Genomic DNA, 27,028 nt, shown 5'->3' on the forward strand with positions numbered 1-27,028 from the left:
CCATTTCAGGGTCACAACAGACCGTCTTCACATCCCTGAGCAGCTCTTGCTTGCAAGTATCAGATCTGGGTTTGCATGACCCTTGTTGGCCCATCTGGCAGTTGTGTAAAGAAGCTGTCCCAAAACTGCCTGGACTGTTTGCATCCTGTGGTGTTGCCCTTCCAGAAAATGCCAGGTCATTAAAGTCCCCATGGAGGACCAGGCTTCTTCTACACCCAGAGACTTCTTGGGGTGCTTAGAAAAGACTATGCCAACTGCCCCACCCTGACTGTGGCTTCCTTATCTCCCACCAGAAAAGCACCGTTACTGACACTTCCTCTGACCTCCACTCAAAAGGGCTCACCCAATTTGTCACTTGCCCCATGAAGGAGCTCCATACATCCAAGCAACTTGTTCCCTTTGAGGGAACCCACCCCCGATCCTTCCAGCCTGTCTGTACTGAAAACTATGAACCCATCCATTGCAGCACCCCAAACTCTGTGACTTCTTCTACCACACCTTGGCAGTTACTCCATCGGTGTCAAAAACCACAGGCTCGAGCTCGTCCTGGCTGAGGGCGTCAGTGCCCGTAAGGGCTGTAGCACCTCAGGTGTAGCACCAGGCCAAGCTCTGACTGAGAGAAACCTGGGACCAAGCATTCCAAACCCCCTGTTTGCAAAGGCTTTGCCTCAGAGAAGAGCCATGCCAAAGGGGATGGAAACCCAAAGCTGAAATGACTGGATGTCAAGAGAGTGAGCAAAGCCTGCCGTCCCCAAGGACAGAGAGAAATAGGGCTGGGAAGTGCAGCCCTGGCAAGATACGGGGGTGCTGTCAATGCTGTAGAAGGCATTCAGTGGACGTGGACTCTAGCTCCGTGAACAACAAGGTGCTGCTGAGCAGCCCACTGTGAAAATTGTTGGTCTGTTCCTTGACTGTGTCTTCAAGGGGGTGAGTCAAGCGTGGGAGAGAGAAAACCCACCATTCTGAGAGCGTAGGCCCATGTGTGATGTGCCTCGTGTTCCTGCACTGCCTTATATCTACTGAATGGAGAAGGGACACACCTTGCCACGCTGTGGTGGGGGCAATCCGTGGCTGGCACAAAGGCACCGAACCTGTCTGCAGGGCCGTCTGGAGTATTTGTCCCACACTCGGTCGGAACGGGGATGGCTTTCCTGTGCGGTACCCGATGACCACATGTAGCGATGTGTGAGAGCCTTGGCATCTCGCAAAACTACAGGCTTCTTTTGGGACATCAAAGAGAGGAACTGCCCGGAATTTGATTAGGCAACGTGGGGATGAAAACCATCATCGTAGTCAATGGAGATCTAGTCAACCCAGCTGACGGAAAAGAGACAAAGTGAGCTCTCCCTGTGGTACAGGACACCATTTGGGTAGATGGCACATAGGCTGCAAAGGAAACAGTAAATAGGGACAGGTGCAGTTCTCTTCCACTGTCCTTGGACAACCTCTGGCACTCAGATGTCACCAGGTGTTTCATCTGAACAGCCAGCTCCTACCCTACATCTTCATTCATTACCATGGCAGCTGAGACAAGGAGCTCACATGCAGGTGCCTATTTAATGCCCGCCTGAAGTGAGGCAAGAGGAGTGCCACCGCCTGTGGGTTTGTGACAGGCATGGGAGGGAACTGAGTCCCCTTCCAGTGCTCGCAATAGAAACGCAGGATGAGATGCCTCCATTGACTCAGCTGAGCCCTATCCCCCACCAGGAGTAAAGAAGGTCCCTGCCAGCCACTGTCTGCATGTCCTGCCCAATAATAAGACAAGAAAGTAGTCTGAGTATCCTGGACAGGTCTTCCAGAGCTGGCACATGCCATGGCTGAGAGGAGCTGTCACGGTGTCTGTCTTGGCTCCTCTAGGGTGGAGAAGGAGGACATGCTGCAGAGCAGGGCTTCCCTGCTGCACCGTCAGAGGGAAAGGTCATGATGGCTGCCTTCTCCTGGGGATGGCTTCAGGGGTGGGAAGCTGCGGGTGCAGCTAGGGCTGCCCCGGGCTGTCCTTCACAACAGGGTCCGCGCACTCCAGGGAGCCCCCTGTGTGCCAGGGCAGGGACTTTGCCCCCTGCCAGGATCCCCACTCAGCCTGCCCACAGAGCTCCCCACGCTGCTGTGGGGAGAAGCTGTGAGTGGAAGGAGGGATCCCTTTAAGGGGAGAATCACAGACTCATGGAATGGTCAGAGTAGGAAGGGACTTGAAGATCAACTAGTTCCACCCGCCCTGTCTTGGGCAAGGGCACCTCCATCTAGATCAGGTTGCTCAAAGCCCTGTCTAACCTGGCCTTGAACACTTCCAGGGATGGGGCCTCAACAACCTCTCTGGGCAGCCTCTTCCAGTGTCTCACCACCTCAGAGTGAAGAATTTCTTCCTAAGACCTAATCTAAATCTACGCACTTTCAGTGTAAAATGATTATTCCTTGTCCTATCGCTGCACTCCCTGATAAAGAGTCCCTCTCCAGCTTTCCTCTAGGCCCCGTTTAGGTACTGACAGACTGCTATAAGGTCCCCACAGAGCCTTCCTTCTCCAGGCTGAACAACCCCAACTCCCTCAGTCTGTCTTAACAGAAGAGGTGCTCCAGCCCTCTGATCATCTTTTTGCCCCTCCTATGCACATGCTACAACAGGTCACAGAATCACATAAGAAGAGTGGTTGGAAGGGATGTCTAGAGATCATCTAGTCCAACCCCCCCTTTCCAGAGAAGGTTTAGCTACAGCAGGTTGCACAGGATGGCGTCCAGGTGGTTTTGGAATGTCTCCAGAGTCAGAGACTCCACCACCTCTCTGGGCAGCCTGTGCCAGTGCTCTGACACCCTCAAAGTAAACAAGGTCCTCCTCATGTTTAGATGGAGCTTCCTAGCCTGCAAGACTGTGATCTAATCGGCATTGCAGAGACCTGGTGGGATGGCTCCTATGACTGGAGTGTTGGAATGGATGGGCACAGGCTCTTGATGAAGGAAGGGCAGCGGAGACGAGGAGGGGGTGTCACCCTCTATGTGAAGGACCAGCTGGAGTGCATGGAGCTCTGCCTGGGGATGGATAAGGAGCTGACCGAGAGGTTATAGGTCAGGACTTAAGGGAGAGCACAGAGAGGTGATGTTACAGGGGGGTTCTGCTACAGGCCCCTGACCAGGAAGACCGAGTGGATAAGATCCTCTCTAGACAGATTGGCGTAGGCTCATGTTCACAAGCCCTGGTCCTCAGAGGGAACTTCAGCCACCCTGATATATGTTGGAAGGAAAGCACAGCAGCGCATAGGCAATCCAGGAGGTACCTGGAACGCATCCTTCTCCAAGTGACAGAGGAGCCAATGAGAAGAGATGCCATGCTGGACGTTGTCCTGACCAACAAAGAGGGGCCGGTAGGGAATGTCAAGGTCAAGGGCAGCCTTGGCTGCAGTGACCTTGAGGTGGCAGAGTCTGAGATCTTTAAGGTGGCCAGGAAGGCACACAGTAAACTCTGGATTTCAGGAGATCAGACTTCGGCCTCTTCAGGGATCTGCTTGGTGGACTACATTGGGACAAATCCCTGGAAGGAAGAGAGGCCCAAGAGAGTTGGCTAATCTCCAAGGGCTACCTCTGCCAAGCTCAGGAGCGATACATCCCAGCAAATAGGAAGTCAGACAAAGACACCAGGAGGCCTGCGTGGATGACCAAGCAGCTCCTGGTCAATCTCAAAGAGACAAAGGAAGCCTACAGAGGGTGGAAGCAAGGACATGTAGCCTGGGAGGAATTGTCCGGGCAGCCAGGGATCAGGTTAGGAAAGCTAAAGCCCAGGTAGAGGTGAATCTGCCCAGGGGCATCAGGGGCAACAAGAAAGCCTTCTATAGGTATGTGGGTGACAAAAGGAAGACTAGGGAACACGTGGGCCCACTCGGGAAGGAACTGGGAGACCTGGTCACCTGGGACATGGAGAAGGCTGAGGTACTCAACGACTTCTTTGCCTCAGTCTTCCCTGGAAAGGGCTCTAACACTGCCGTTGTCCTCTCCAAGGCACTTCCCAGCACTCACCAGCCCCTGCACAGCTCTGCCCACCTCCCCTGCCCTCTCCCCAGGACAACCCAGCCCAGCAGCCCAGTCTGGGCTGGCCCCACAGCACTGTCCGCTGCAGGCTGATGCAGAGCTCTGGGCACTCACCGCACAGCCCCAGCTCCTCCCAAGGGCACAGCAGCTCCTGGGGGGCAGACAAGGAGGTCAGCCTGCCCATCAGCCCCGGGGCTCGTGCTGGTGCCAAGGGAACAAGGAAAAAGAGGCTGGTAACTCTCTGCCTCTCCGGAATTCATGTTGTGCGTGATCCCCAGCCCTGACTGAATTTGCCCCCTTCTCTCCCCAGTCAGCCCCACGCCCCAGGACAGCACAGCAGTCCTGGCCCTGGGGTTCCCTCAGGCACCTCCTGCATCTTCACCGTCTCCCCTCCCTGTGCCTGATGAGGCCCTGCTGACTCCCTCGGCACTGCAGCGTCCTTGTGCGTGGACACATTGATTCAGTGCTTTATATTAGTGGACTTCACCTTTGAGGGTGTTTCACCTTCGGAGTCTCCATCCGTTCCAGTCCAAGGGCAACTGTTGAGTCCCTAATACCGCCTCTCTCCTCCCGCCTAAAAGATGCATTTCAGGAACGTCCAGTATATGCCATCAGTCCTGTCATACATGAAGAAGACTGAGGAGATAATGGGAGCTTATGGATCGTCTCCCCTTCTATTGGCTACTAAGAAGAGCGCTTTTAAATCCAGAATATTTGGTGAAGTGGAAACCAATTGTACCATGAGTTTAGCTCCAGAAACATTGAAAACACAAGGAGAGGAGACTCATTAAAATATTGATTCCTTGAACATGTTCTTGGAAGGAACTTTGGAGGAACAGCCCATCCTTCAGGCACGGCACTTGGGAGATGCCCTTTTATTGAAGAGCTGTTATCTGTCAGGCCACACCTGACTCTGTGTTGTGCAAGGGTCAGACACAGTAGGATCAAGCCTCAGGACAAGCAGCATAAACTCAGAAAATTATCTATAAGCAGGATTATCACGAGAGAAAAAAGCAGACTCACAGTCTAAGATAAGCCTTGGGCAATGTGCATGGAAGGGGCAGCAGGTTATTGTCAGCGAAACAGTGTCCATTGGGCCTGTTTCCGTACGGCATCCTTGAGCTCCTGGTTCCTCATGCTGTAGATGAAGGGGTTCATTGCTGGAGGCACCACCGAGTACAGAAATGACACAACCAGGTCCAGAGATGGGGAGGAGATGGAGGCGGGCTTCAGGTGGGCAAACACTCCAGTGCTGATAAAGAGGCAGACCACGGCCAGGTGAGGGAAGCATGTGGAAAAGGCTTTGTGCCGTCCCTGCTCCGAGGGGATCCTCAGCACAGCCCTCAAGATCTGCACATAGGACACCACAATTAAAACAAAACACGCCAATGCTAAACAGACACCAAACACAAGAAGCCCAACTTCCCTGAGGTAGGAGTGTTTGCAGGCGAGCTTGAGGATGTGGGGGATTTCACAGAAGAACTGGTGCAGGGCATTGCCCTGGCAGAGGGGGAGTGAAAATGTATTGGCCGTGTGCAGGAGAGAATTGAGGAACCCACTGCCCCAGGCAGCTGCTGCCATGCGGACACAAGCTCTGCTGCCCAGGAGGGTCCCGTAGTGCAGGGGATGGCAGATGGCAACGTAGCGGTCATAGGCCATGATGGTGAGGAGAAAACAGTCAGCTGAAATAAAAAAGAAAAAGAAAAAGAGCTGGACAGCACATCCTACATAGGAGATGGCCCTGATGTTCCAGAGGGAATTGGCCATGGCTTTGGGGAGAGTGGTCGACAAGGAGCCTAGGTCAAGAACAGAGAGGTTGAGGAGGAAGAAGTACATGGGGGTGTGGAGGCGGTGGTCGCAGGTGATGGCGGTGATGATGAGGCTGTTTCCCAGGAGGGCAGCCAGGTAGATGCCCAGGAAGAGCCCGAAGGTCAAGAGCTGCAGCTCCCGTGTGTCTGCCAATGCCAGGAGAAGGAAGTGGGTGATGGAGCTGCTGTTGGACATTTGCTGCCTCTGGGCAGTGGGACCTGTCCAAGGAGGAAAAGGCAGTGATAAACTGGGAGAGACTTCTCTGAGGAAATCCCAATGCCATTCCTCACAGAAATGCCCCTCCCACAGCTGAATGAGGAATGATCCAGCTCATTCCCAACCCCACAAACTCAATGACACACTCCCTGATCGACTAAAATACTGCTTCGATACCTACTTTCCATGAGGACACCTCTGGGGCAGGACTCACAGAGTCAGAGGCAGAAGAGAAGCTGACCCGCAACCCCTCCCCAATTCCTGAGATGCAGACTTCAACAGAGGGGTGGGGAAAGAGGAGAAATGCCTCTGTGCTCTGAAAAAAGGAAGCGAGGAGAGGGAGTCAGACAGGTGTGCAGTGAAGCCTTCTCAGTGACAGTGTCTCCAGACAGAGACACTGCAGGGCACTTGCTTTTATGTTGTGCATCACTTGTAGGACACACTCACTTCTCCTGGACTGGAGGTGCAGCTGCTGAGAAGACATCTCGGGCTCTGGACCCTGTGGCTGTGGGGCGGGCGGGAGAGGAGAGCAGAGGCTTCCTGCCGAGAAGTTGTCTGAAGGTCAGGGGATGGCGGGAGGTGCCGGGATCCCCCCTGCCTGGGCACTTCTGGCAGCAGCTCCCTCTCTGTCCCTGCCTGTGTCTGGGCTGCCAGGAGCTGCCCCTGCCTGGAGCTGCTTCTCTGCCCCCGGGTCTCCTCCCTGCCAGTGCCCCAGAGCCCATCCCACCCGCTGTGTGCTCAGCTCTGCCCTGCAGACCCCTCCTGGCAGCACAGCGCTGCCCGGGGGCATCTCTGGGTGTGTGGGGGCTCAGGAGGGGTTCAGGGAAGTGCTATCGAGAACGGGGGTCTCTGTGCCTTCTCCACAAAGGAGAAATCCACTCCCACCTCCCACTGCCCACCCAGCAGCTGAGAGGAGAAATCCCACAGCACAGACTTGTTCTCTTTCAGGGGAAAGGTGCCTCGATATCCTTCTTCAAAAGGACTCTGTGCAAATGTCCTGGGAGTGATGGGGATCCGGGAGCAGCCCTGACCCACACAGGTCCATCTCAGCAACAGAAGGCATCTGCCTTGCTGGCAGTCACTCCTTCCACCCACTGCTTCTCCCCACAGAAGCTCCATGGGAACTCCCCAGGCAGGCGCAGAGCTGACCCTGGCAAAGTCCCTGCCCCGGCACACAGCCCCGGGGTGCAGGGACCCTGCTGGCAAGGACAGCCCTGCCCACCCCTGCCTGCACACCCCTACACACACCTCCACAACCATCCCCAGCAGAAGGCAGCCCTCGGGCCCTGTCCCTCTCACCGGGCAGCAGGGAAGCCCTGCTCTGGAGCACATCCTCCTCCTCTACAGCACAGAAACTGAGAGAGTCCTCCTGACAGAGCCCAGCAGCTCTCAGATGGACCAGCTTGAGGAGATCCCTCCAGGAACTGGAGCTGCATTGCCCGGCACCCCGAGACTTACCACACAGAGGGCGGTGAAGATTTCTGCCCCAGTGAGCTCTCAGCACCACCCACTCCCAACTGCCTTTAAGCTCTCTCTGCCTCGCAGGTCTCCCCTCTCTGCCTGCAGGCAGTGCCCCCAGCCCTGCTCCTGGGCAGAGCTGTCTCTCTGCAGCGCTGCCCGCTTGCCAGGAGCTCCCTCCATCCCAGAACCCTGGCCCAGCTCAGCAGCAGAGGACCAGCCCACCGTGGCACTCTCTCTGTCCCCTCTGGGCTCCCTGGAGGTGTCCCTGGGGCTCCAGGGGAACTGTGAAAAAGGCTGATGCAATCTCTGATGTTCCCTCCCTCAGCTGCGCAGAGACATTTACTTCCAGCAGTATTATTTCTCGCAGCAGAAGAAGAGATGGCCCTCTCTTCTTGTCCCATTAATAGCACACACTGGGTGTTGGACTCTTGGTACCAGGATTCCTTATGGCAAGTCACCGCTTGCCTGGTGCCACAGCTCGGGGGGCTTCCGCCCAAACGTGCAGCAATGATCTCAGCCAGGGGCACAGACAGGAGGAGCTGGAGCCGTTCCTGTGGCAGACAGAGCTGTGACATGGTGGCAGAGCTCAGTCCATCTGGTCTTCAAGGACAGCCTCCTCCAAGCTCTGCTATAGTCCAGATCGCAATTCAATCTAACCCCCAAAGGCAATTCAAGGGCACCAGAATGAGTGTTTACACCTTCAGGAACAGTTTGAGGAGAAACAAAGCCACTGTGTGGCCACTGCTGAGTTTCAGAGAGCGGGTGGAGCTATATCGGAGATTCTCTACATCCTCTTTGCCTCAGTCTGCCCCAGCAAGGTCTCCCAGAGCTCTGAGACTCGGGGCAGGAATCTGGAGGAACGCCACCAGCAGTGGATTGTTCCCAAGTCACCTTAACTAAGACAATCCTTACCAGTCTATGGGACAGGAGGGGTGGCAGCTGAGGGAGATGACAGGGTAAGCCAATGTGCCAGCGTGTTCAATGACACTCCGTAATCATTGAAAGGCCATGGAGGTTGAGGGAGGGAACATAGAGGTACATAGACAGGCCAGAGGGATGGGCCAAAAGTAATATCATGATGTCCGATAAAGAGAACTCTGAAGTTCTGCCCTTGAGGTGCACTAACCTCATGCAATGACAGAGGGCAGGGGCGGTGTGGCTGGGTGGCAGCTTTGCGGGAAAGGCTCTGCTGGTCCTTCAGTTTCATTAGGCAAAACAGGAGCCAGGGGCAAAGAAGGCCAACAGCATCCTTTGCTTCTCTTTCCATTCTCTGAAATCTCGAGTGCTTCTCTTTTATTCTCCTAATACCCTCCCAAAAGAACAGCCCACCTGTGCTGGTTTGAGGTCAAATAGAACCCTTTTTCTGTTCAGTAATTTGACTTTGCAGCCAAGCCGCCTCGAACTAACTGAACTCTCTGAAATTTAATGCATATCGTCCATAAGCTGTTGGCTCTCAGAGTGACAAAACCTGATTATCTATAATTGATGCCAAGGCATGGTATGCAGAGAGGCTCTTGCTTAGACTTTTTGCTATAACAACCAAGGGCAGCTCACTTTGTTATATGCCCCGTTGGAGGGTCGGAAGCCGAAAAGTGTAGAGGGGATGCACCTTTGGATAGGAGCAGACAGGACAGGTGACCCAAAACCGACTAACTTATCTAAACTGACAAGTCCTTTCTCTCTCTCCTTCCTCTCCTTGGAAAGAGAGGTGAGGGAGAGCATCTGTCGTTTGTCGCAGTGGCCAGGCCGGCCCAAACCACGACAAGAGTGAAGGAACTGCACTGTTGGACTGAAGGCAGTCCTTGCTCCTGCACACAGAATTCCAGCCACAAGTAGCTCTGTGCTCATTTAATATTTGGTTGGCTGCCTCGAGGAATTGTCCCCGACACACCCTTGGCTGGGCTCAAGCAGCATCTTGTCTGGGAAGCTCTCCTAACAAACAGCCTCATCCCAACTTCATTGCGTGGTCTGTAAATGGAGAGGCAAGCCCTGCAGTCAAAGTGGAAGGTTTGTGGGTGATGGTGGTGACTGAAATGACCCACAATGCATCTTTGGTGTGGCTTTCTGGATGCTCAGAACCAATGGACCTCTGAAGGAAAGTTAATCTGGAATTGGAGCTTACGGAAAACACATTTAAAACTCTTCTACTGAGTCGCTTGGAGCAGCAAAATTCCTGTTAGTGTTTGCGTGTGTAAAGGCTGTATGGGAAGTGCACAGCATAAAACAGACCACGCAGCTTGAGCTAAAATATGCGTTAAGGAGGAAAAGGATGTTACAAACTCAATAAGCAGGTGATTGAACCAGGGCAATGCCCTAGGAGATCCCACTGTCTTAAAGTAGCAGATCCCACTTCTCCAACCTGTCAAGTTTACGTTAGTCATTGCAAAGTGAAAAAGGAAGCCGGTGCCATTGGAACCCTGTGGTGTGCCATGTATGATTCACAGGATCTCCTGAGAGAAATGGATGAGAAGGTAAAGAATGTGCAAAAAAACCCATCTGTAAATTGAAGGAGGAGGAATTTCCCAAAATAAAGACAATCATCTTAATCAAAATTTGAGAGGAAGATCTCAAGGTAAACAGACATAGACCCTGGTTACAAATCAAACAGCTGGACTTAGAAGTTGGACAAGCACAAGATTTAGAAACAGAACTAAAGGTTTTAGAAAATGAGCTACAGAAAGCTGGAACAGCAGCTCAGCTTCCAGCAGAGTAACATATCATCACGAACAGAAGTCACAACCAATCTTGACCCAAGGTGGGAAAATGTCATCTTCCAACCAAGGCAATGAAAGGGATTAATGTGAAAAGACCCATCAGGTCAGCCTGCACAGTAAGGGAAAGCAATATTTATTATGCTGTAGATGCAGAAGGCAATAGGCATTGGATTTTGCCTCAGAATATTCAAGGAGAGTTTATCGAAGTTCATGCGTGAGCTCAGACAAACACTCTGAGCAGCGGGTGGGGGCCTAACTTGAAGAAGGATGTATATCTCTGGTGTAGGAACTGCCTTTCTTGTGCCATGACCCATGCAGACAACCCTGGATCAAAAGCCCAACTCCAGCACCAACATATTGGAAGTCCACGGGCACAACTGCAGATCAATTTTGTGGGACCTCTGTAAGTGACAGCTTGAAACACCAAACACATCTTGGTAGTAGGAGATCCTTTTAGTATATAGACAGAAGCCCCCCCTTGCAAAACCAACATGATGGCCACCACTGTCAATCTGCTCTTTTAACTGCTCCACACCATAGAGTCTGATCTCAGCACTCACTTTATCACAAGAATTATGCATGAGCACTGCAAAGCTTAAACGTAAGATGTGCCACCCTGTCTCTGGCAACCCGTGGGGCAGAGGAGAGGGAAAAGCCAGTAACAGGGTTTAGACGTTGAAGTTGGGGTCTAGCAGAGATGAGGAGTCAATAGTGTAGATGGGGAGAGATAGGCAAAGGTGAGACAAGTTCTGATCTTGATTGCGGGGCCACTACTGTTGTAGGAGCATGACTGTCCAGCAGTTGGCCCCAGCAGTTTGGGGACAAGAGGTTTATCACAAAACCGCTCTACCCAGTAGAGCCAAGATAGGGTCAGAGGGAAAGGGGAGCAGCAGGCCAAAGGGAGATGGCTGGCATGGTGATGATTCTGAGGGCACTTCCACAGCAGCAGCCTGGTTGGCCCTCAGGAGACATGCTGGCCAGCAGGCATGCTGAGATCATTCAGCGCATCAGAGACCCCACCCAAGAGGGACTCCGTCCTTGGGGAGGGGAGGGGGTGAGGCAGGTGGAAGAGGCCCACCTGGGTTCTGATCCTGGGGGCACCTCTGTTACAGCAACCTGACCAACCATGGCAGACAGAAGGGCAGGCAGGGCTCATGGCCACCCGGCTCAGGACAAGCCCTGACACTGGCGGAAAATCTCCTTATCTCCAGGTTGAACATCCCCTGTTTCACCCAACACTTGTCTTTCATCCTCCTAATATGCACCGTGGTGGAGAGCCTATCTCCGCATTTTTATGACCTCCTCCTAGGTTCTGACAGGCTGCAAGGAGGTCCCCCTAAACCTTCTTTCTGCTCTTGACCTTCCTTGCAACCACTGGCTCAAGGGGAGCTTTGCCTTCCTAAAAACAATGACGTCAACAGAGATAAGTTTCTTCCTTGTCATGTCCTTGCTGTCACCTCCGGGCAGCTGCTTCATGGCCCCTGTCAGAGCCAGCCTCGTCCCTCTACTCACCCAGCCTCCCTCCCCCCTCCCCAAATGCATTATCATCACTGGAGGACTTGTGGTACACAAAGAGGTTTCTAGGGCAATCAAAACCACAGTCAGTGGAGAGAGGGAAACAAGGGTGGGCTCTTTGTGTGCTGTATTATGTTAGTGTAAGATATCTACCCATATAGACACACAGCAAAAACGGATCCTTCCAAGAGCTGGTCTGACACCTTCCATCTATCCAGAACCTGTCCCCGGGATCCCCTCGTCCCCCTGATCCCCCCAGGCACAGACAAGCACATGCTCACACAAATGGCTCTCTCCAGCACAGAGTCAAAGAATCATTGAGGCCAGAAGCCAGTCAGCGTCCACCTTCTCTGGGCTGCCCCTTCGTGCTTCATTTTAGTCAGGACCTCCTTTCTCACCCATGCCAGGCTCCTGCCAGCTTTGACAGACTTCCTATATGATGGGGTGGACTGTTCTGGAGCTGCAAGAGTCCATCCTTGACTAGCAAAGAGCTCTCTGCTCCCCTCTTCTCTGCAGGGCCCTATCCCATGGGATTCTTCTGATCAGGTCCCTCAGAAGGCCAAAGCCTGCTCTCCTGAACTCCTGCTCTTGGCCTTGTTCCCTTCTTTCAGGAGCCTCAACTCTACCTTCTCACCCCTGACTGTGACATCCCTGACAGTGGGAGATGGGAAATTTTTTGTCTCCACTCTGGAGTAGGTACGGAGACCCCAGTTCTTGTTAGCATTTGTCTGAGCCTCTTCTTATCCCCTTGGCATGTAGAGATGTCCCTGGGCAGTGCCCTGCTGCCAGGAGGGATCTGCAGGGTAGAGCTGAGCACACAGCGGGAGGGATGGGGTCAGTGAGCACTGGCAGGGAGGAGATGTTGGGACAGAGAAACAGCTCCCGGCAGGGACAGCTCCAGGCAGCCCAGACGTGGGCAGGGAGTCGGAGGGACCTGCTTCCACAAAGACCTTGGGAGAGGGGACTTGGGCACCCTCCCTGCCATCCCCTGCAGTGCAGACACCCACTGATAATCATTTCATAGAGTGCTCAACCAAATATCCCAGCTGGTAAATAGTGCGGACTCCCAACCTGTACCGACCAGCGTTTTGGCAATTGAAGAAAAACGCTTTCCTAATAAACCTGTTTGAGAGAAACAATACACACCTGTCCTGGTGTGAGGTAAAACAGAACCAATTTTGTTCAGTAACTTCGCTTCTTAGCCGGGCTTCTTCTAACTACTGAAATTAACAGTATATTTTGCAGACAGTGTGCACTCTCTCAGAGTGATCAGACCTATGTTTACAGCGGATGCCCAGGCACGGTGTGCAGAGAGGCTCTTGCTTATACTTATTGCTATAACACCCAAGGCCAACCAACTTTGTGATTTCCCCCTTGGACGGTTGGAAGTGGAAAAGCATAGTGGGGTCCCACCTGCGGGGAGGAGTGGACAGGACAGGTGACCAACGGGGTATTCCATCCCATCTGCCTCATGCTCAGTATAAAAGCTGAGGGATCAAAGGGTCAGCTCTCTTTCTTCAATGGCCAACGTCTGAGGAGGACTCTGTCTGTTCGTCTGCCTTTGATCCTGATCTTGAATCCTCATCTGGAATCCAGTTCCCATCCAGCACTGAGTCCAGTCTGGGACTGCCCCAGCGCCAGCCAGTGACGTGATCATCATTCTGGGAGCTTGATATGGTTTTGTATATATTTCATTATGGACTTTTTATTTTATTATTAATATTTCATTAACATAGTTTAGGTCCTTCTAAACTCGTAAGTCCCTTTCTCTCTCTCCTGCCTCTCCTCGGTAGGGGAGAGCATCTGCCGTTCTGCCTGAGTGGCCAGTCCAGCCCAAACCTCAATACCTACACATTCACCCTCCATTTGGAGAGGTCCAGTTTCAATATCATTTGGAAATTGCTGATATCACTTAATGCGTAAGCAGATAAACAAAGACAAGTGGAAGAAAAAGGAATCTTTTTTTCTTTTCTTTTCTTTCATTTTTAAAATCATTTCACTTCTGAAATCTCTCGAATAAGAATTGTAAAGTGAAGAAAGTTATGCTCAGAGCCTTGGCTTGTTAGGGCATTTTGCATGTTAATGAACTGGCCTCTTGAGAAGTAAAAGGCAGCAACAAAGCTTCAAGTTTCTGAGCATGTCAGTGGGCTGCACTGAGGGCCACCCCTGAAAAGACCTTGGAGAGAATGACCAGAAAAGGGACTGTCCCTGGAGGCTGGTGAAGCAGGAAGTCAGAGGCACTGCTTACAGGTTGAAAATCAAACATGGAAGTGGTTGTGAAAGCCCTTGAACTGTCTCATCAAGCGGGATGTCCAAGCACTGACCCCCACACCCTGGGAATGGGGATCCTTTCCCACACAGGAAGCTCAGGGCTCTTCCTGGGAGCAGTGAGATGAAGGGGTGTGTGATGCCAAGGGCAAGACACCTCTCAAGCCCTCTGGAGGGTGGGGTGGAGGCAAGAAGGCCCCGTTGATGTAAGTAACTGGAGTGCTCTCAGGGGCCTCAGTGGAAGAGACCACAACCATAGTCAAAAGGACAAGGATTTCAGTTCTGTTGAGGGGTCCCAGCCCCAACAAAGGGACCATACCCCCCACAGGCTGTTCGACACTTCCCTATGCCTGTGGCTGTTTCCCTGCAGATGTCAACCACCACCCCTGCTTCCCCACCCCACTCTGACCCTATGCTGTCCCAAGCTCTACTGATGACTCTGTCTTCACTATTTCTTCAAACACAAGGCTGTCATTTTCTGAGGTTTTCCTAATGGCTGTGAGTTCCCCATAACCTGTGCGGCTTCTTCCAAAGCCCTCCTAATGCTCCTCAGATGCCAAAGATGTCTCAGCCCATAGACTCATTTGAATCCTCTATTTAGCTTCATGTCACCACACGGAACTGCACATCCTCCTTCTGCTGCTGCCTCAAAGTCAAAACTAGATCTATTTCACTTCAGTATGAAACCCTCCTGTTATCCCAAATCTGGGTTTGTTACACGGTGTGCAAGCCAATAACACACAGAGCAGAGGTATTTCCAAGTTTATTCCATTAATGCGCGGAAATGGGGTGCTCAGCCCAAAACGGGAGCACAACTTAGCTTCAAAAGACTCCACTTCTATGCATTGATATTTACATATTCAAACAATTCATATATATACTCATAGTTACTCATTGTTATTCTCTTCAAGGATTGGTTGAGATTTCTTTGTTTCCCATGTAAATTAGTGCACAGACTCTGTCTTCTTCTTCCATTGTTCTCTTTTGAGTAGGTAGTATCATTTGGGTAGGTGGTCAGTGAGTCAGTGGTCGTGATCTCCCCCTGGCAGAATTACCTTTTACCACTTCTCTGATCTTGGCAGTTCCAAGAGGTTTTCTTGGTTCGCTGACCCGCCCTACAGTTCATCACTCTCTTGACAGGAATCCCCTGCTTCTCAACAATGCTACATTGTCTGGTGGTAGTTCCTTAACTGAGTCATAGATAAATCATGTCTAGTTACTCTTTCTCTATTTTCATATTAGGAAAATTATTAAATAGGCTTGGGGCAGTACAGGGGACTTGAAAAGCAGCAGGTGTCCTTGGTTGCTTCAATTACAATGACATTTTATATTTCGTTTTCCTAGTTTATGTCAATTTTCCTGCAACAGAGAGAGCTGCCCTGTTATTACAGAGATGCTCCTCAGGAAGGCAGTTCTGATGCTGTGATGACACATTTACCGAAGGCCTCACTATTATCCAGCACAGTAGGGACAGCCTGTGAGGAGACATGGGCAGCTTACTGCTGCTGAAGGTGAACCCATTGAATCCCTTTCTTCAATGCTTCTTTGAGCTCCTGGTTCCTCATGCTGTAGATGAGGGGGTTCACTGCTGGGGGCACCACCGAGTACAGCACTGCCACCACCAGGTCCAGGGATGATGAGGAGATGGAGGGGGGCTTCATGTAGGCAAACATGCCAGTGCTGATAAAGAGGGAGACAACCATCAGATGAGGGAGGCACGTGGAAAAGGCTTTGTGCCGTCCCTGCTCAGAGGGGATCCTCAGCACAGCCCTCAATATGTGCACGTAGGACATCACAATAAAAACAAAACATGCAAAGAAGAGACAGGCACTAACCACAATTAGCCCAACTTCCCTGAGGTACGAGTCTGAGCAAGAGAGCCTGAGGATGTGGGGGACTTCACAGAAGAACTGGTGCAGGGCATTGCCCTGGCAGAGGGGGAGTGAAAATGTATTGGCCGTGTGCAGGAGAGAATTGAGGAACCCACTGGCCCAGGCAGCTGCTGCCATGTGGACACAAACTCTGCTGCCCAGGAGGATCCCATAGTGCAGGGGTTGGCAGATGGCAATGTAGCGGTCATAGGCCATGACGGTGAGGAGAGAATACTCAGCTGAAATAAAAATGAGAAAGAAAAAGAGCTGGACAGCACATTCTGCATAGGAGATGGCCCTGGTGTTCCAGAGGGAATTGGCCATGGCTTTGGGGAGAGTGGTGGAGATGCAGCCCAGGTCCAGAACAGAGAGGTTGAGAAGGAAGAAGTACATGGGGGTGTGGAGGCGGTGGTCGCAGGCGATAGCGGTGATGATGAGGCCGTTTCCCAGGAGGGCAGCCAGGTAGATGCCCAGGAAGAGCCCGAAGGTCAAGAGCTGCAGCTCCCGTGTGTCTGCGAATGCCAGGAGGAAGAAGTGGGTGATGGAGCTGCTGTTGGACATTTCCTGCCTCTGGGTATCTCTTATTCTTATCTGTGACTATCTGTTAAGGAGGAAAAGACAGTACTGAGTCAGAGCAGACTTCTCCTGGCAAAATGGATTGCATACGTCTTTGCAGCCCCACATTCAGACCCTCTTTTCAGGAGCACCTCTCTGCAGCTCCCTCACTTGAGCTCCGGCTTTTGCTGGCTGAGGCTGCCACTGGGAGCAGGGACTTCACAATGGGCTCCCGAGGAGTCCTCCTTGCTGTGCAGCAAGAGGGAACTAGGACAGAAGGGCTGTCTCCAATTAAATGTAATCGTGTTATATCAAAGAGCTTTTCAGTGTTGTTGTCGGCAATTTGCCCAACTGCACAGCAGAGGAGAGGGGATTTTGTTTTCTCTGTTTTGTTCTGGTTGTACCTGCCACATTTTGGAGCGGTTTGGGATGGCCGAAATCCCTGACATTTCTAATGCACTCCAGGTGAAGTCTTGTGGGTCCTGAGAGGCAAAGGGAGAGTCCCTTAGTGCAGAGAGAGGAGAGCAGCTCTGCCCATCAGTCCTCTTCTCCGCTGCCCTGTGCTGGCAGCTTGCAGCTGGAGGAGGATCCCTCTCAGGTGTTGCGATCAAAAGAAGCAGGACACTGCGGAGAAGAGAGGAATGCAGGTTCAAAGGGGAGATATACAGGCTCATTGCCTTTTCTCATCTCTCCCCTCCCAGACTGGGACCAGGAGGGATCATTGCAGCTGCCCACGTACAGCTGCCCAGCAGCATTTCCATGGCCTGAGCACCGAGATGTCTTCTCCATGTGGATCCGAGGGAGAACGGAGATACTATGGGAGAGCTGTGCCCTTCTGGAGAGCACCCTGCAGCCCCACAGGACTCCTCAGGGAAATAGTTAATGTCCTGAAGTTGCCTGGAGGAGTCCTGGGCACATTGCTCCCACAGACACGACTGCAGAGCAGGACCCAAAGGGTTGGCATCTGAACAGGAGCTGAATCTGCCACCCGCAACCCCCACCCCCCGCACTGACTCAGTTTATCCTCAGTTTATCCAACGGTGAGAACAAGGGCAGCTCAGGCAGGAGGGGACGGCAGTGAAATGCCACAACACTCCTGACAAGGGAGGAGGGACATGCTAGGCAGACGGCAATCCGGGGTTCGTCCTTTGCTGGGCTCTGGCTGCTGCAGGGTCAATGCGTGCCCGAGACCCCGTGGGCTGGAGAGCAGAGATGTGCCCTGGCTGGGAATGGAGACCAGGCAGGAGCTGCCCAGGGGAAGGTGTCTGTGCTTCAGGGACAGCACAGATGGGCCCACATCCCCCTCACCAGTGTTTCAGGCAGCAGCTCCCTCTCACTCCCTGCCCGTGTCTCTGCTGCTGGCAGCTGTCCCCCTGTCCCCGGCTCAACTCCTGCTCAGGGCTCACAAACCCCATCCCACTGCTGTGCGCCCACCTCTGCCTGCCAACACCTCCAGGGACGGGGCACTGCCCAGGGGCATATCTGAGTGTGTGGGGGCTAAAGACCAGTTCACAGCGAACCTGATGTGGCTGCTAACAGGAAGATGCTGCTGAGTTGGTGTGCTGCTGAAGAGGTCCTCTGAAAAAAATCATGAGGTAGAGCTCACCTGTGCTGCTGCACTCTCTTGAGAGCAGAAGCACCATGCCCTGACCTGCTCATCCCTACCCTACCATGCTGGGGTCACTCCTTCCTCCCACAGCTTCTCCCTACAACGCCGTGGGAGCTCGCGAGGCAGGCGCAGAGCTGACCCTGGCAGAGTCCCTGCCCCAGCACACAGCCCCCGGGGTGCAGGAACCCTGCTGGCAAGGACAGCCCTGCCCACCCCTGCCTGCACACCGATCTGCAAACCCCGGAGCCATCCCTGGGAGAAGACAGCTGTCCGTCATTGTCTCTCTGAAGGTGCAGCAGGACATCCATGCTCTGAAGCACATCCTTCTGCTCCACACCAAACAAGCCAGGAGAGCCGTCCTGACAGCTCCTATCAGCCATGGCATGTGCCAGCTCTAGGAGACACTGCCAGGAACTCATCTGCATTGCCCCACAGCCAGAGACTTACCATGTGAAAGGCTGCGAAGGTTTGTCCCCCGGTGAGCTCTCTCCTGTCCTCCCACCCCAGACTGCCTTTACCTCTTCTCTTCTCTTCTCTTCTCTTCTCTTCTCTTCTCTTCTCTTCTCTTCTCTTCTCTTCTCTTCTCTTCTCTTCTCTTCTCTTCTCTTCTCTTCTCTTCTCTTCTCTTCTCTTCTCTTCTCTTCTCTTCTCTTCTCTTCCCTCGCTGCCTGCAGGCACTGCCCTCAGTCCTGCTTCTGGGCAGAGCTGTCTCTCTGCAGCGCTGCCCGCTTGCCAGAAGCTCCCTCCGGCCCAGCAGCCCGGCCCAGCTCAGAAGCAGAGGACCAGCCCACGGTGGCACTGCCTCTGTCCCCTCTGGGCTCCCTCAGAGATGTCCCTGGGGCTCCAGGGGAACCACCTGGGAAACAAGCTGAAGTCATCACTGATCTTTTCTCCCTCTGCTGAGCAGAGAAACTTCTTCCCTGCAGTGCCATTTCCCTTTCGGAGACAGAGTTATGTCCAAGAATCCCCTCGTCTTGCCCCACTAGGAGACAGCACACCCAGGCAGTGAAAGGCAGGAGTCTCCTGTACCTCCTGTACCCATGCAAAGCACAGGTGACACATGAGGTGCCAGAGGTGGTCTAAGACACGTGCTCGTAACTGATGGAAATATTAAGAGGGACAGGGCAGTGTCTGGAGTCATCATTTTGAGGCTGGTGGGGCATGGTGGTGACACTCTCCCTCCTCCACCAGCTGTCTTTACCTCATCTCCTTTGGCACCCATGGCCCGTTTCTCACAGACACCCCTACAGTGCCCAACCTCATTCAGGGCAGCTGCTCCATTGGAAGGTGACCTACACCCTGTGGCACTACGGGAGGTGCCAGGGCTCTCCTGCACAGCCGCATGCAGCCAGCAGGGACAGCACAATACCTGCAGGATGACGACCACCATTCAGAGCAGCCGTGTAACACACCCCAAGAGAACCTCTGGGACGTTCAGTACCTTTGTTCATGCAGCTGCAGTGAGGCAAGTCCTGTCCCATCTCCATCCAGCAGATGTCGGCACTGCTCCTCCAACAGCCTTTAGTCACCCCTTTTTGATGCAATCAAGGAATAGAGCAATGATTTTCCCAGTGTTCTTGGATCACGGGATGCCCATCGCTGAGGACATTTTCCAAAGCACCGTGTCCTTCCTGGAGATCAGCTTCCCCTGCACCACAGGCTCTGCAGGGCTGCAGAGACATCCCAGAGAGCAACGCCCTCTCCTGCCACGGCTGCACAGTCCAGCCCTGCGTCTCTCTGGTCCTGAGGGTTTGCTCTCCTTTGGGTCACCTCATTTCATCTTTCCATTGCCATCTGCCATCCACCCCTGCATGCTCTGAAGAAAACTTTTTCCTTGCATGGGACCTTGGGCACTTGGTACTGCCTTTCTTTGTTACACATCTGAGCGTGGTTCTGGTGCTTGGCTGAGGTCCAGTGTATCTGCTCTGATTTATTAATTAGGCAGGACATGATAGGATGAGGGGGAATGGCTTCATACTGGAAGAAGGAAGATTTAGATTAGTTTTTAGGGAGAAATTTTTCACTTTGAGAGTGGTAAGGCACTGGAACAGGTTGCCCAGAGAATTTGTGGGAGGTCTTGCCAGCACATCCAGCAGCTCCTTCAATACCCTGGGATGAACCCCATCAGGCCCCATGGACTTGTGAACATTCAGCTGATACAGCTGTTCTCTGACAATTTCCGTCCCACAAATGGAAAGTCTTTGTTTCCACACTCGTGGTCCTCCGATTCAGGGGACCGGGCAGCCCAAGCTCTAGATGCGTGATTAACGAGTGAGGCAAAAAAAAGCATTGCACACTGCTGCTTTTTCTTCATCCCTATCAGTCAGTTGACCACCTTCAACAACTATCGGTCCAGCGTTTTCTTTAGACCTCCTCTTGCTATTAATGTACTTAAAAAAGCACTTCTTGGTTTACAGAATGCTTTAGGTTGGAAGGGGCCTTGAAGATCATCAAGTTTCAACCCCCCTGCCATAGGCAGGGACACCTCCCACTAGACCAATTTGCTCAAAGCCCCATCCAGCCTGGCCTTAAACACCTCCAGGGATGGGACCTCAACAACTTCTCTGGGCAACCTCCACCAGTGCCTTACCACCCTTAAAGTCAAAAATTTCTTCCTAATATTTAATCTAAATCCACCCACTTCCAGTTAAAAGCCATTGCCCCTCATCCTATCACTACATGCCCTAGTATAAAGTCCTTCCTCAGCTCCCCTGTAGGCACCCTTTAGGTACTGGAAGGGGCTATAAGGTCTCCCCGGAGCCTTCTCTTCTCCAGGCTGAACAACCCCAACTCTCTTAGCCTGTCCTCATAGGAGAGCTGCTCCAGACCGTTGATCATCTTCAGGGCCTCCTCTGAACCTGCCCTAACACATCCATGTTCTTCTTATGTTGAGGGTATCAGAGCTGGATGCAATATTGCAGGCTTGGTCTCACGAAAGCAGAGTAGAGGGGCAGAATCACCTCCCTTGACCTGCTGGCCATGCTGCTTTTTATGGACACCAGGATCTGGTTGGCCTTCTGGGCTGCAGTCTCACACTGCTGGCTCATGTTGAGCTTCTCGTCAATCAGCACACCCAGGTCCTTCTCCTCAGGGCTGCTCTCCAGCCATTCCCCGCCGAGCCTGTATTTGTGCTTGGGATTGCCCCAACCCAGATGTAGGACCTTGCACCGGCCTCGTGGAACTGCATGAGGTTGGCTTGGGCCCACCTCTCCAGCCTGTCCAGGTCCCTCTGGATGGCATCCCTCCCCTCCAGCATGTCAACCTCGCCAAACAGCTTGGTTTCATCAGCAAACTTGCTGAGGGTGCACTCGATCTCCCTCTCCGTGTCGCTGACAAAGATGTTGTACAGCACTTGAGGAATGCCACTCATCACTGCTCTCCATTTGGACACGGAGCAATTGACCACAACACTTTGAGTGCGACTGTCCAGCCAATTCTTTATCTACTGAGTGGTCCATCTGTCGAATCCATGTGTCTCCAATTTAGAGACCAGGATATTGTGTGGAACAGTGTCAAACACTTTGCATAAGTCCAGGTAGATGACATCAGTTGCTCTTCCCTTGTCCACTGCCGCTGCAAGGCCTTTCGTAGAAGGCCTCCAAATTTGTCAGGCATGACTTGCCCTGGCTGAAGCCATCTTAGTTGCTACCAATCACCTCCTTATTTTCCATCTGCCTCAGCAGAGTTTCCAGGAGGATCTGCTCCATGATCTTGCCAGGCACAGAGGTGAGACTGACTGGCCTGTAGTTCCCTGGGGTTTCATTTCTTTCCTCTTTGAAAACAGGGGTTATTCTTCCAAATTTTCCAGTCAGCGGGAACCTCACCAGACTGCCACGACTTCTCAAATATGAGGGACAGTGGCTTAGCAACTTCATCTGCCAGTTCCCTCAAGACCCGCGGATGTGTCTGATCAGGTCCCGTGGACTTGTGCACCTTCAGGTTCCTCAGGTGGTCTTGTACTTGATCTTCACCTACAGTGGGCAGTTCTTCATTTTCCAGCTCCTTGCCTTTGCCTTATGTATCATGGGTAGTGTGGCTGCAGTCTTTGCCAGTGAAGACTGAGGCAAGTAAGTCACTGAGGACCTCAGCTTTGTCTCTGTCCCAGGTGACCAGTTCTTGCATTTCCTTCCGGAGAGGGCCCACATCTTCCCTAGTCTTTCTTTTCTCGCTGACATACTTAAAGAAGGATTTTTTGTTTGTCTTGATGCTCCTGGCCAGATTTAGTTCAATCTGGGCATTAGCTTGCCTAACCCAAACGCTGGCTGCTTGAACAATTTCTCTGTATTCCTCCCAGGCTTCCCGCCCCTGTTTCCACCCCCTATAGGCCTCCTTTTCACTTGTGAGCATGTCCAGGAGCTCTTTGTTCATCCATGCAGGCCTCCTGGCTTTTCTGCCTGCCTTCTTCTTTGTAGGGATGCATGACTCCTGAGCTTGGAGGAGGTGAACCTTGAATATTAACTGGCTTACTTGGGCCCTTCTTCCCTCCAGTGCTTCATCCAATCTTGGCACTATACCAAGCAGATTCTTCAAGAAGACACAGTCAGCTCTGCTAAAGCCCAGGGTGGTCAGCTTGCTGCGCACCTTCCTCGCTGCCTTGAGGATCTCAAATTCGATCATTTCATGGTTATGGCAGCCCAGGCTGCCCTTGAGCTTGAGACAATGCCTACCAACCCTTCCTTGTTGTAAGGACAAGGTCCAGCAGAGATCCTCTCCTTCTTTGCTCCTCTACCACTGGGAGAAAAAAGTTGTCGTCAATACAATTCAAGAACCTCCTGGACTGCCTATGCCCTGCTGTGTTACCCTTCCAACAGATGTCATCAAACTTGCTGAGGGTACACTCTGTGCCCTCATCCAGGACGTTGATTAACATGTTGAACAAGACTGGCCAGTACTGACCCCTGGGGAGCACTGCTACTTACAGGCCTCCAACTAGACTCTGCGCCGAACACTATGCTATCAGCCTCATTCCCCACAGTATTCTTGTGTCCAGTTAGGACATTGTGGTCTGATTGGGTGGATAAGTAGATGGGTAATAACTGAGATGAGTACTCGGGCCTGGAAGAACATGGTGAATGCATAGTGTTCTGCCCATACGGATGTATCTAGTCGGGTTCCACCATGTTTCAAGGGCTTTTAATTACCCAAAGGAGATGAGAAAATGCTTTTTTCATAACATTAGTAGCTGACACCTCATTGAGGAGAGCAGACACTATATTAGAGGGCAGGGTTGCCATCCCAAGGGACCTAGACAGGCTTGAAGGACAGGCCAACAGTAACATCATGTTATCCAACAAGGACAGATCTAAAGTTCTTTCGCTGAGGTTGACTAAGGGCCTGAAGTGACAGAGGGCAGGGACTGCATAGGTTGGTATCAGCACTGCAGGAAAGGCTCTGGTGGTCCTTTGGTTTCATTAGGCAAAATATGGAGCCGTCAGCAAAGGCCAAAAGCATCCTGGGTGGTAGGAACAGGAGCACAGCCAGTGGGAGTGATTACCGCCCTGGGCTCAGAACATTTGAGAACAGATCCAGAACACTCCCCCAGGTTCTGACCACCTGCAATGCCTGAGAGACACTGGTAAACTGGAGCCCGTTCAGTGGAGGGCCACCAAGGTTGTCAGGGTTGGAGCACTTGTGCTGTGAGAAGAAGCTGAAAAAGCTGGGCTTGTCCAGCTGGAAGAAAGGAAGATCTTGGGGGAACATGCAGCAGCATGTCCCAGTGGACAACAGGATGACGATGAGCCAGCAATGTGCCTTGGTGGCCGAGAAGGCCAATGGCATGCTGGGGTGCATCAAGCAGAGTGTGGCCAGCAGGTCGAGGGAGGCCATCCTCCCCCTCTACTCTGCCCTGGTGAGACCTCATCTGGAGTACTGTGTCCAGATCTGGGCTCCCAGTTCAAGAAGGACAGGGAACTGCTGGAGAGGGTCCAGAAAAGGGCTACGAAGATGATGAGGGGATTGGAACATCTGTCTTATGAGGAAAGGCTGAGGGACTTGGGACTTTTTAGTCTGGAGAAAAGGAGACTGAGGGGGGACCCTATCTATGCTTATATATACTTAAAGGGAGTGTGCCAGGGGGATGGGAACAGTCTTTTGTCAGTGGTGCCCAGTGATAGGACTATAGGGAACAGGCACAAACTTGAATGTAGGAAGTTCCATCTTAACATGAGGAGTAACTTCTTTCCTTTGAGGGTGGCAGAGCACTGGCACAGGCTGCCCAGAGAGGTGGGGGAATCTCCCACTCTGGAGACATTCCAAACTCGCCTGGTTGCCATCCTGTGCAACCTGCTGTAGGTGACCCTGCTCTGGGAGGGGGCTTGGACTAGCTGATCTCCAGAAGTCCCTTCCAACCCTGACCACTCTGTGATTCTGTGAAACTGGAGAGACATGGATTTGAAGGGTGGATTGTTTGGTGGATGAGGAACTGGTTGGATGGTCCCATCCAGTAGTGGTCAACGGCCTCACGTCCAGATGGAGATTGGTGCTGATGACACCACGCTGAGTATTGCGATTGACACTCCCAGGGAACAGGATGTCATCCAGAGGGACTGGGAAAGGCTCAAGAAGTGGGCCCGTATGAACAGCATGAGGTTCAACAAGGCCAAGTGAAGGGTCCTGCACCTGGGTCGGGGCAATCCCTGATATCAATACAGCCTGGGGGATGACAGGATGGAGAGCAGACCTGCCGAGAAGGACTTGGGTATACTGGGGGATGAAAAGCTGGACATGAGCTGGCAATTTGTGCTCGCAGCCCAGAAAGCCAAAAGAAGCATCACCAGCAGATCGAGGGAGGGCATTCTGCCCCTCTGCTCTGCTTTGGTGAGACCCCACCTGGAGTGCTGCTCCAGCTCTGGAGCCCTCAACACAGGAGAGACATGGACCTATTGGAGTGGGTCCAGAGGAGGCCACAAAGATGCTCCGAGGGCTGGAGCACCTCTGCTGTGAGGAAAGGCTGAGAGAGTTGGGGTTGTTCAGCCTGGAGAAGAGAATGCTCTGGGGAGACCTTATTGTGGCCTTCCAGTACCTAAAGGGGGCCTACAGGAGAGCTGGGGACAGAGTTTTTAGCAGGGCCTGTTGCGATAGGACAAAGGGTGAGGGCTTTAAACTAAAAGGGGGGAAATTTACACTCGATATAAAGAACCTTTTAACAATGAGGATTGTGAGACACTGGCCCAGGTTGCCCAGAGAGACAGGAGATGCCCCATCCCTGGAAACATTCCAGGCCAGGTTGGCCGGGGCTTGGAGACAGCTCATCCAGTTGAAGGTGTCCCTGCTCATGGCAGGGGGTCTGCACTAGATGACCTTTAATGGTCCCTTCCAACCCAGACCATTCCATGATGCTAAACAGAGCCCGTTTTTACTGGGAGGGGACCAAGTCTGTACTGGAAGGGTTTAATGAAATCCAGTTTGAAATGGCACAGTGCCCAGTCGTACTGGGAGGGGATGAGAGGATGCAGTTTATACTGGGAGCGTGCTCAGCCTATACTTGGAGGGGTTAAAGAGGACTAGTTTGTAGTGGGAGGGGCCAAGTTTGTACTGGCAGGGGTTAGAGCGATCCAGTTTGTACTGTGACAGAGCCCAGACTGTAGTGGGAAGGGGCCAGGGGCTCCAGTGTGGACTGGGAGGGTGGCCCAGTATACCCTGGGAGGGTCTAAAGGGATAAAGTTTGTACTGGGACAGGGCCCAGTCTGTTTGTACTGAGACGAGGCCCAGACTCTGCTGGGATTGGCTCAGAGGATCCCGTTTCTACGTGGAGAGGGCCCAGACTGTACTGGGAGGAAACTGGGGGATCCAGTCTGTACTGAGATGAGGCCCAGTCTGTACAGGGCAGTGTTAAAGCGATCCATTTTGTACTGGTACACAGAGTAGTCTGCACTGGGAGCTGTGCTGGGATCCACTTTGGACTAGGAAGAGGCTCTTTCTCCGCTGGGAGGAATTAAAGGGATTCTCTTCATACTGGGACAAGGCCCTATCTGTACTGGGAGGGAATCAGGGGATGCAGTTTGGACTGGGACAGGGCCCAGTCTGTCCTGGCATAAGTTAGAGGATCCAGACTGTATTGGAGGTGGCCAGTTGGTAGTGGGTGGGGACCGGGGAGTCCATTTTGGACTCGGCATTGACCCAGTCTGTACTCGAAGGGGTTAAATGGAGTAATCTCTATTTGTTGACAGTCTGTTCTGTATTGGGAGTGGAGCAAGAGATCCAGTTTGTACCAGGAGGGAACCCAGTCTGTACTGGGAGGGGACCACAGCATCTAGTTCGTACTGCCACAGGGATCAGTCTGTAGTGGGAGGGGTTAAAGGGGTGCAGTTTATACTGTGAGAAGGCTCAGTCTGTACTGGATTGGGGATCCAGTTTGTACAGGGACGGGGCCCAGTCTTCTTGGGCTTGGTTCAAAGGGACCCATTTTGGACTTGAAAGGGCCAAGTCTGTGCTGGGAGGTTGCCAGGAGATGCAATTTGTACTTGGATGGTGCCCACTCTGCGTTCCAAGGGGATCAGGGGATCCCACTGCTACTGGGATGGGGCCCAGTCTATGCTGGGACACGTTAAAATAATCCACTTTGTACTGGGACAGGACCCAGTCTGTACTGGGAGGTGTTAAACACCAAGAAGGCAGATATCATGGTGGGAGTCTGTTATAGACCACCCAACCAGGATGAAGAGACAGTTGAAATATTCTAGAAGCAGCTGGGACAAGTGTCACGATAGCCATCCCTTGTCCTCATGGGGGACTTCAGCTTACTGGATGTCTGCTGGAAATGCAATACAGTGGAGAGGAAACAGCCCAGGAGGTTCCTGGAGTGTGTTGAGGATAACTTCCTGACACAGGTGGGGAGGGAGCAGAGGAGGGAAGCACCCCACTGGGCCTGTTGTTTGCCAACAGAGAAGGGCTTGTGGGGGATGTGAGGATTGGAGGCCGTCTTGGGCATAGTGATCATGAAATGACAGAATTTTCAATTCTTGGAGAAGTCAGGAGGGGGGTCAGCAGAACTGCCA

The 27,028-nt window shown here is 52.6% G+C and overlaps 2 protein-coding genes across 2 annotated transcripts in view; both read right to left on the reverse strand.

Moving 5' to 3' along the window:
• LOC309684386 (olfactory receptor 14C36-like) overlaps positions 1–27,028 on the reverse strand; it is a gene marked incomplete at both ends in the record, with an annotated part of 283,296 nt that overhangs the window by 127,334 nt on the left and 128,934 nt on the right. The gene's annotated exons all lie outside the window — the stretch shown is intronic.
• On the reverse strand, positions 15,494–16,429 carry LOC309684406 (olfactory receptor 14A16-like; the record flags this gene model as incomplete). The annotated part of the gene is made up of 1 exon (XM_082500329.1): positions 15,494–16,429. One exon carries the CDS (start codon positions 16,427–16,429, stop codon positions 15,494–15,496), a length of 936 nt encoding a protein of 311 aa, XP_082356455.1.

The sequence above is a fragment of the Vanellus vanellus genome (genome assembly GCF_965231255.1).
Source record: "Vanellus vanellus genome assembly, contig: HAP1_SCAFFOLD_70, whole genome shotgun sequence".
NCBI classification, from domain to species: domain Eukaryota; kingdom Metazoa; phylum Chordata; class Aves; order Charadriiformes; family Charadriidae; genus Vanellus; species Vanellus vanellus.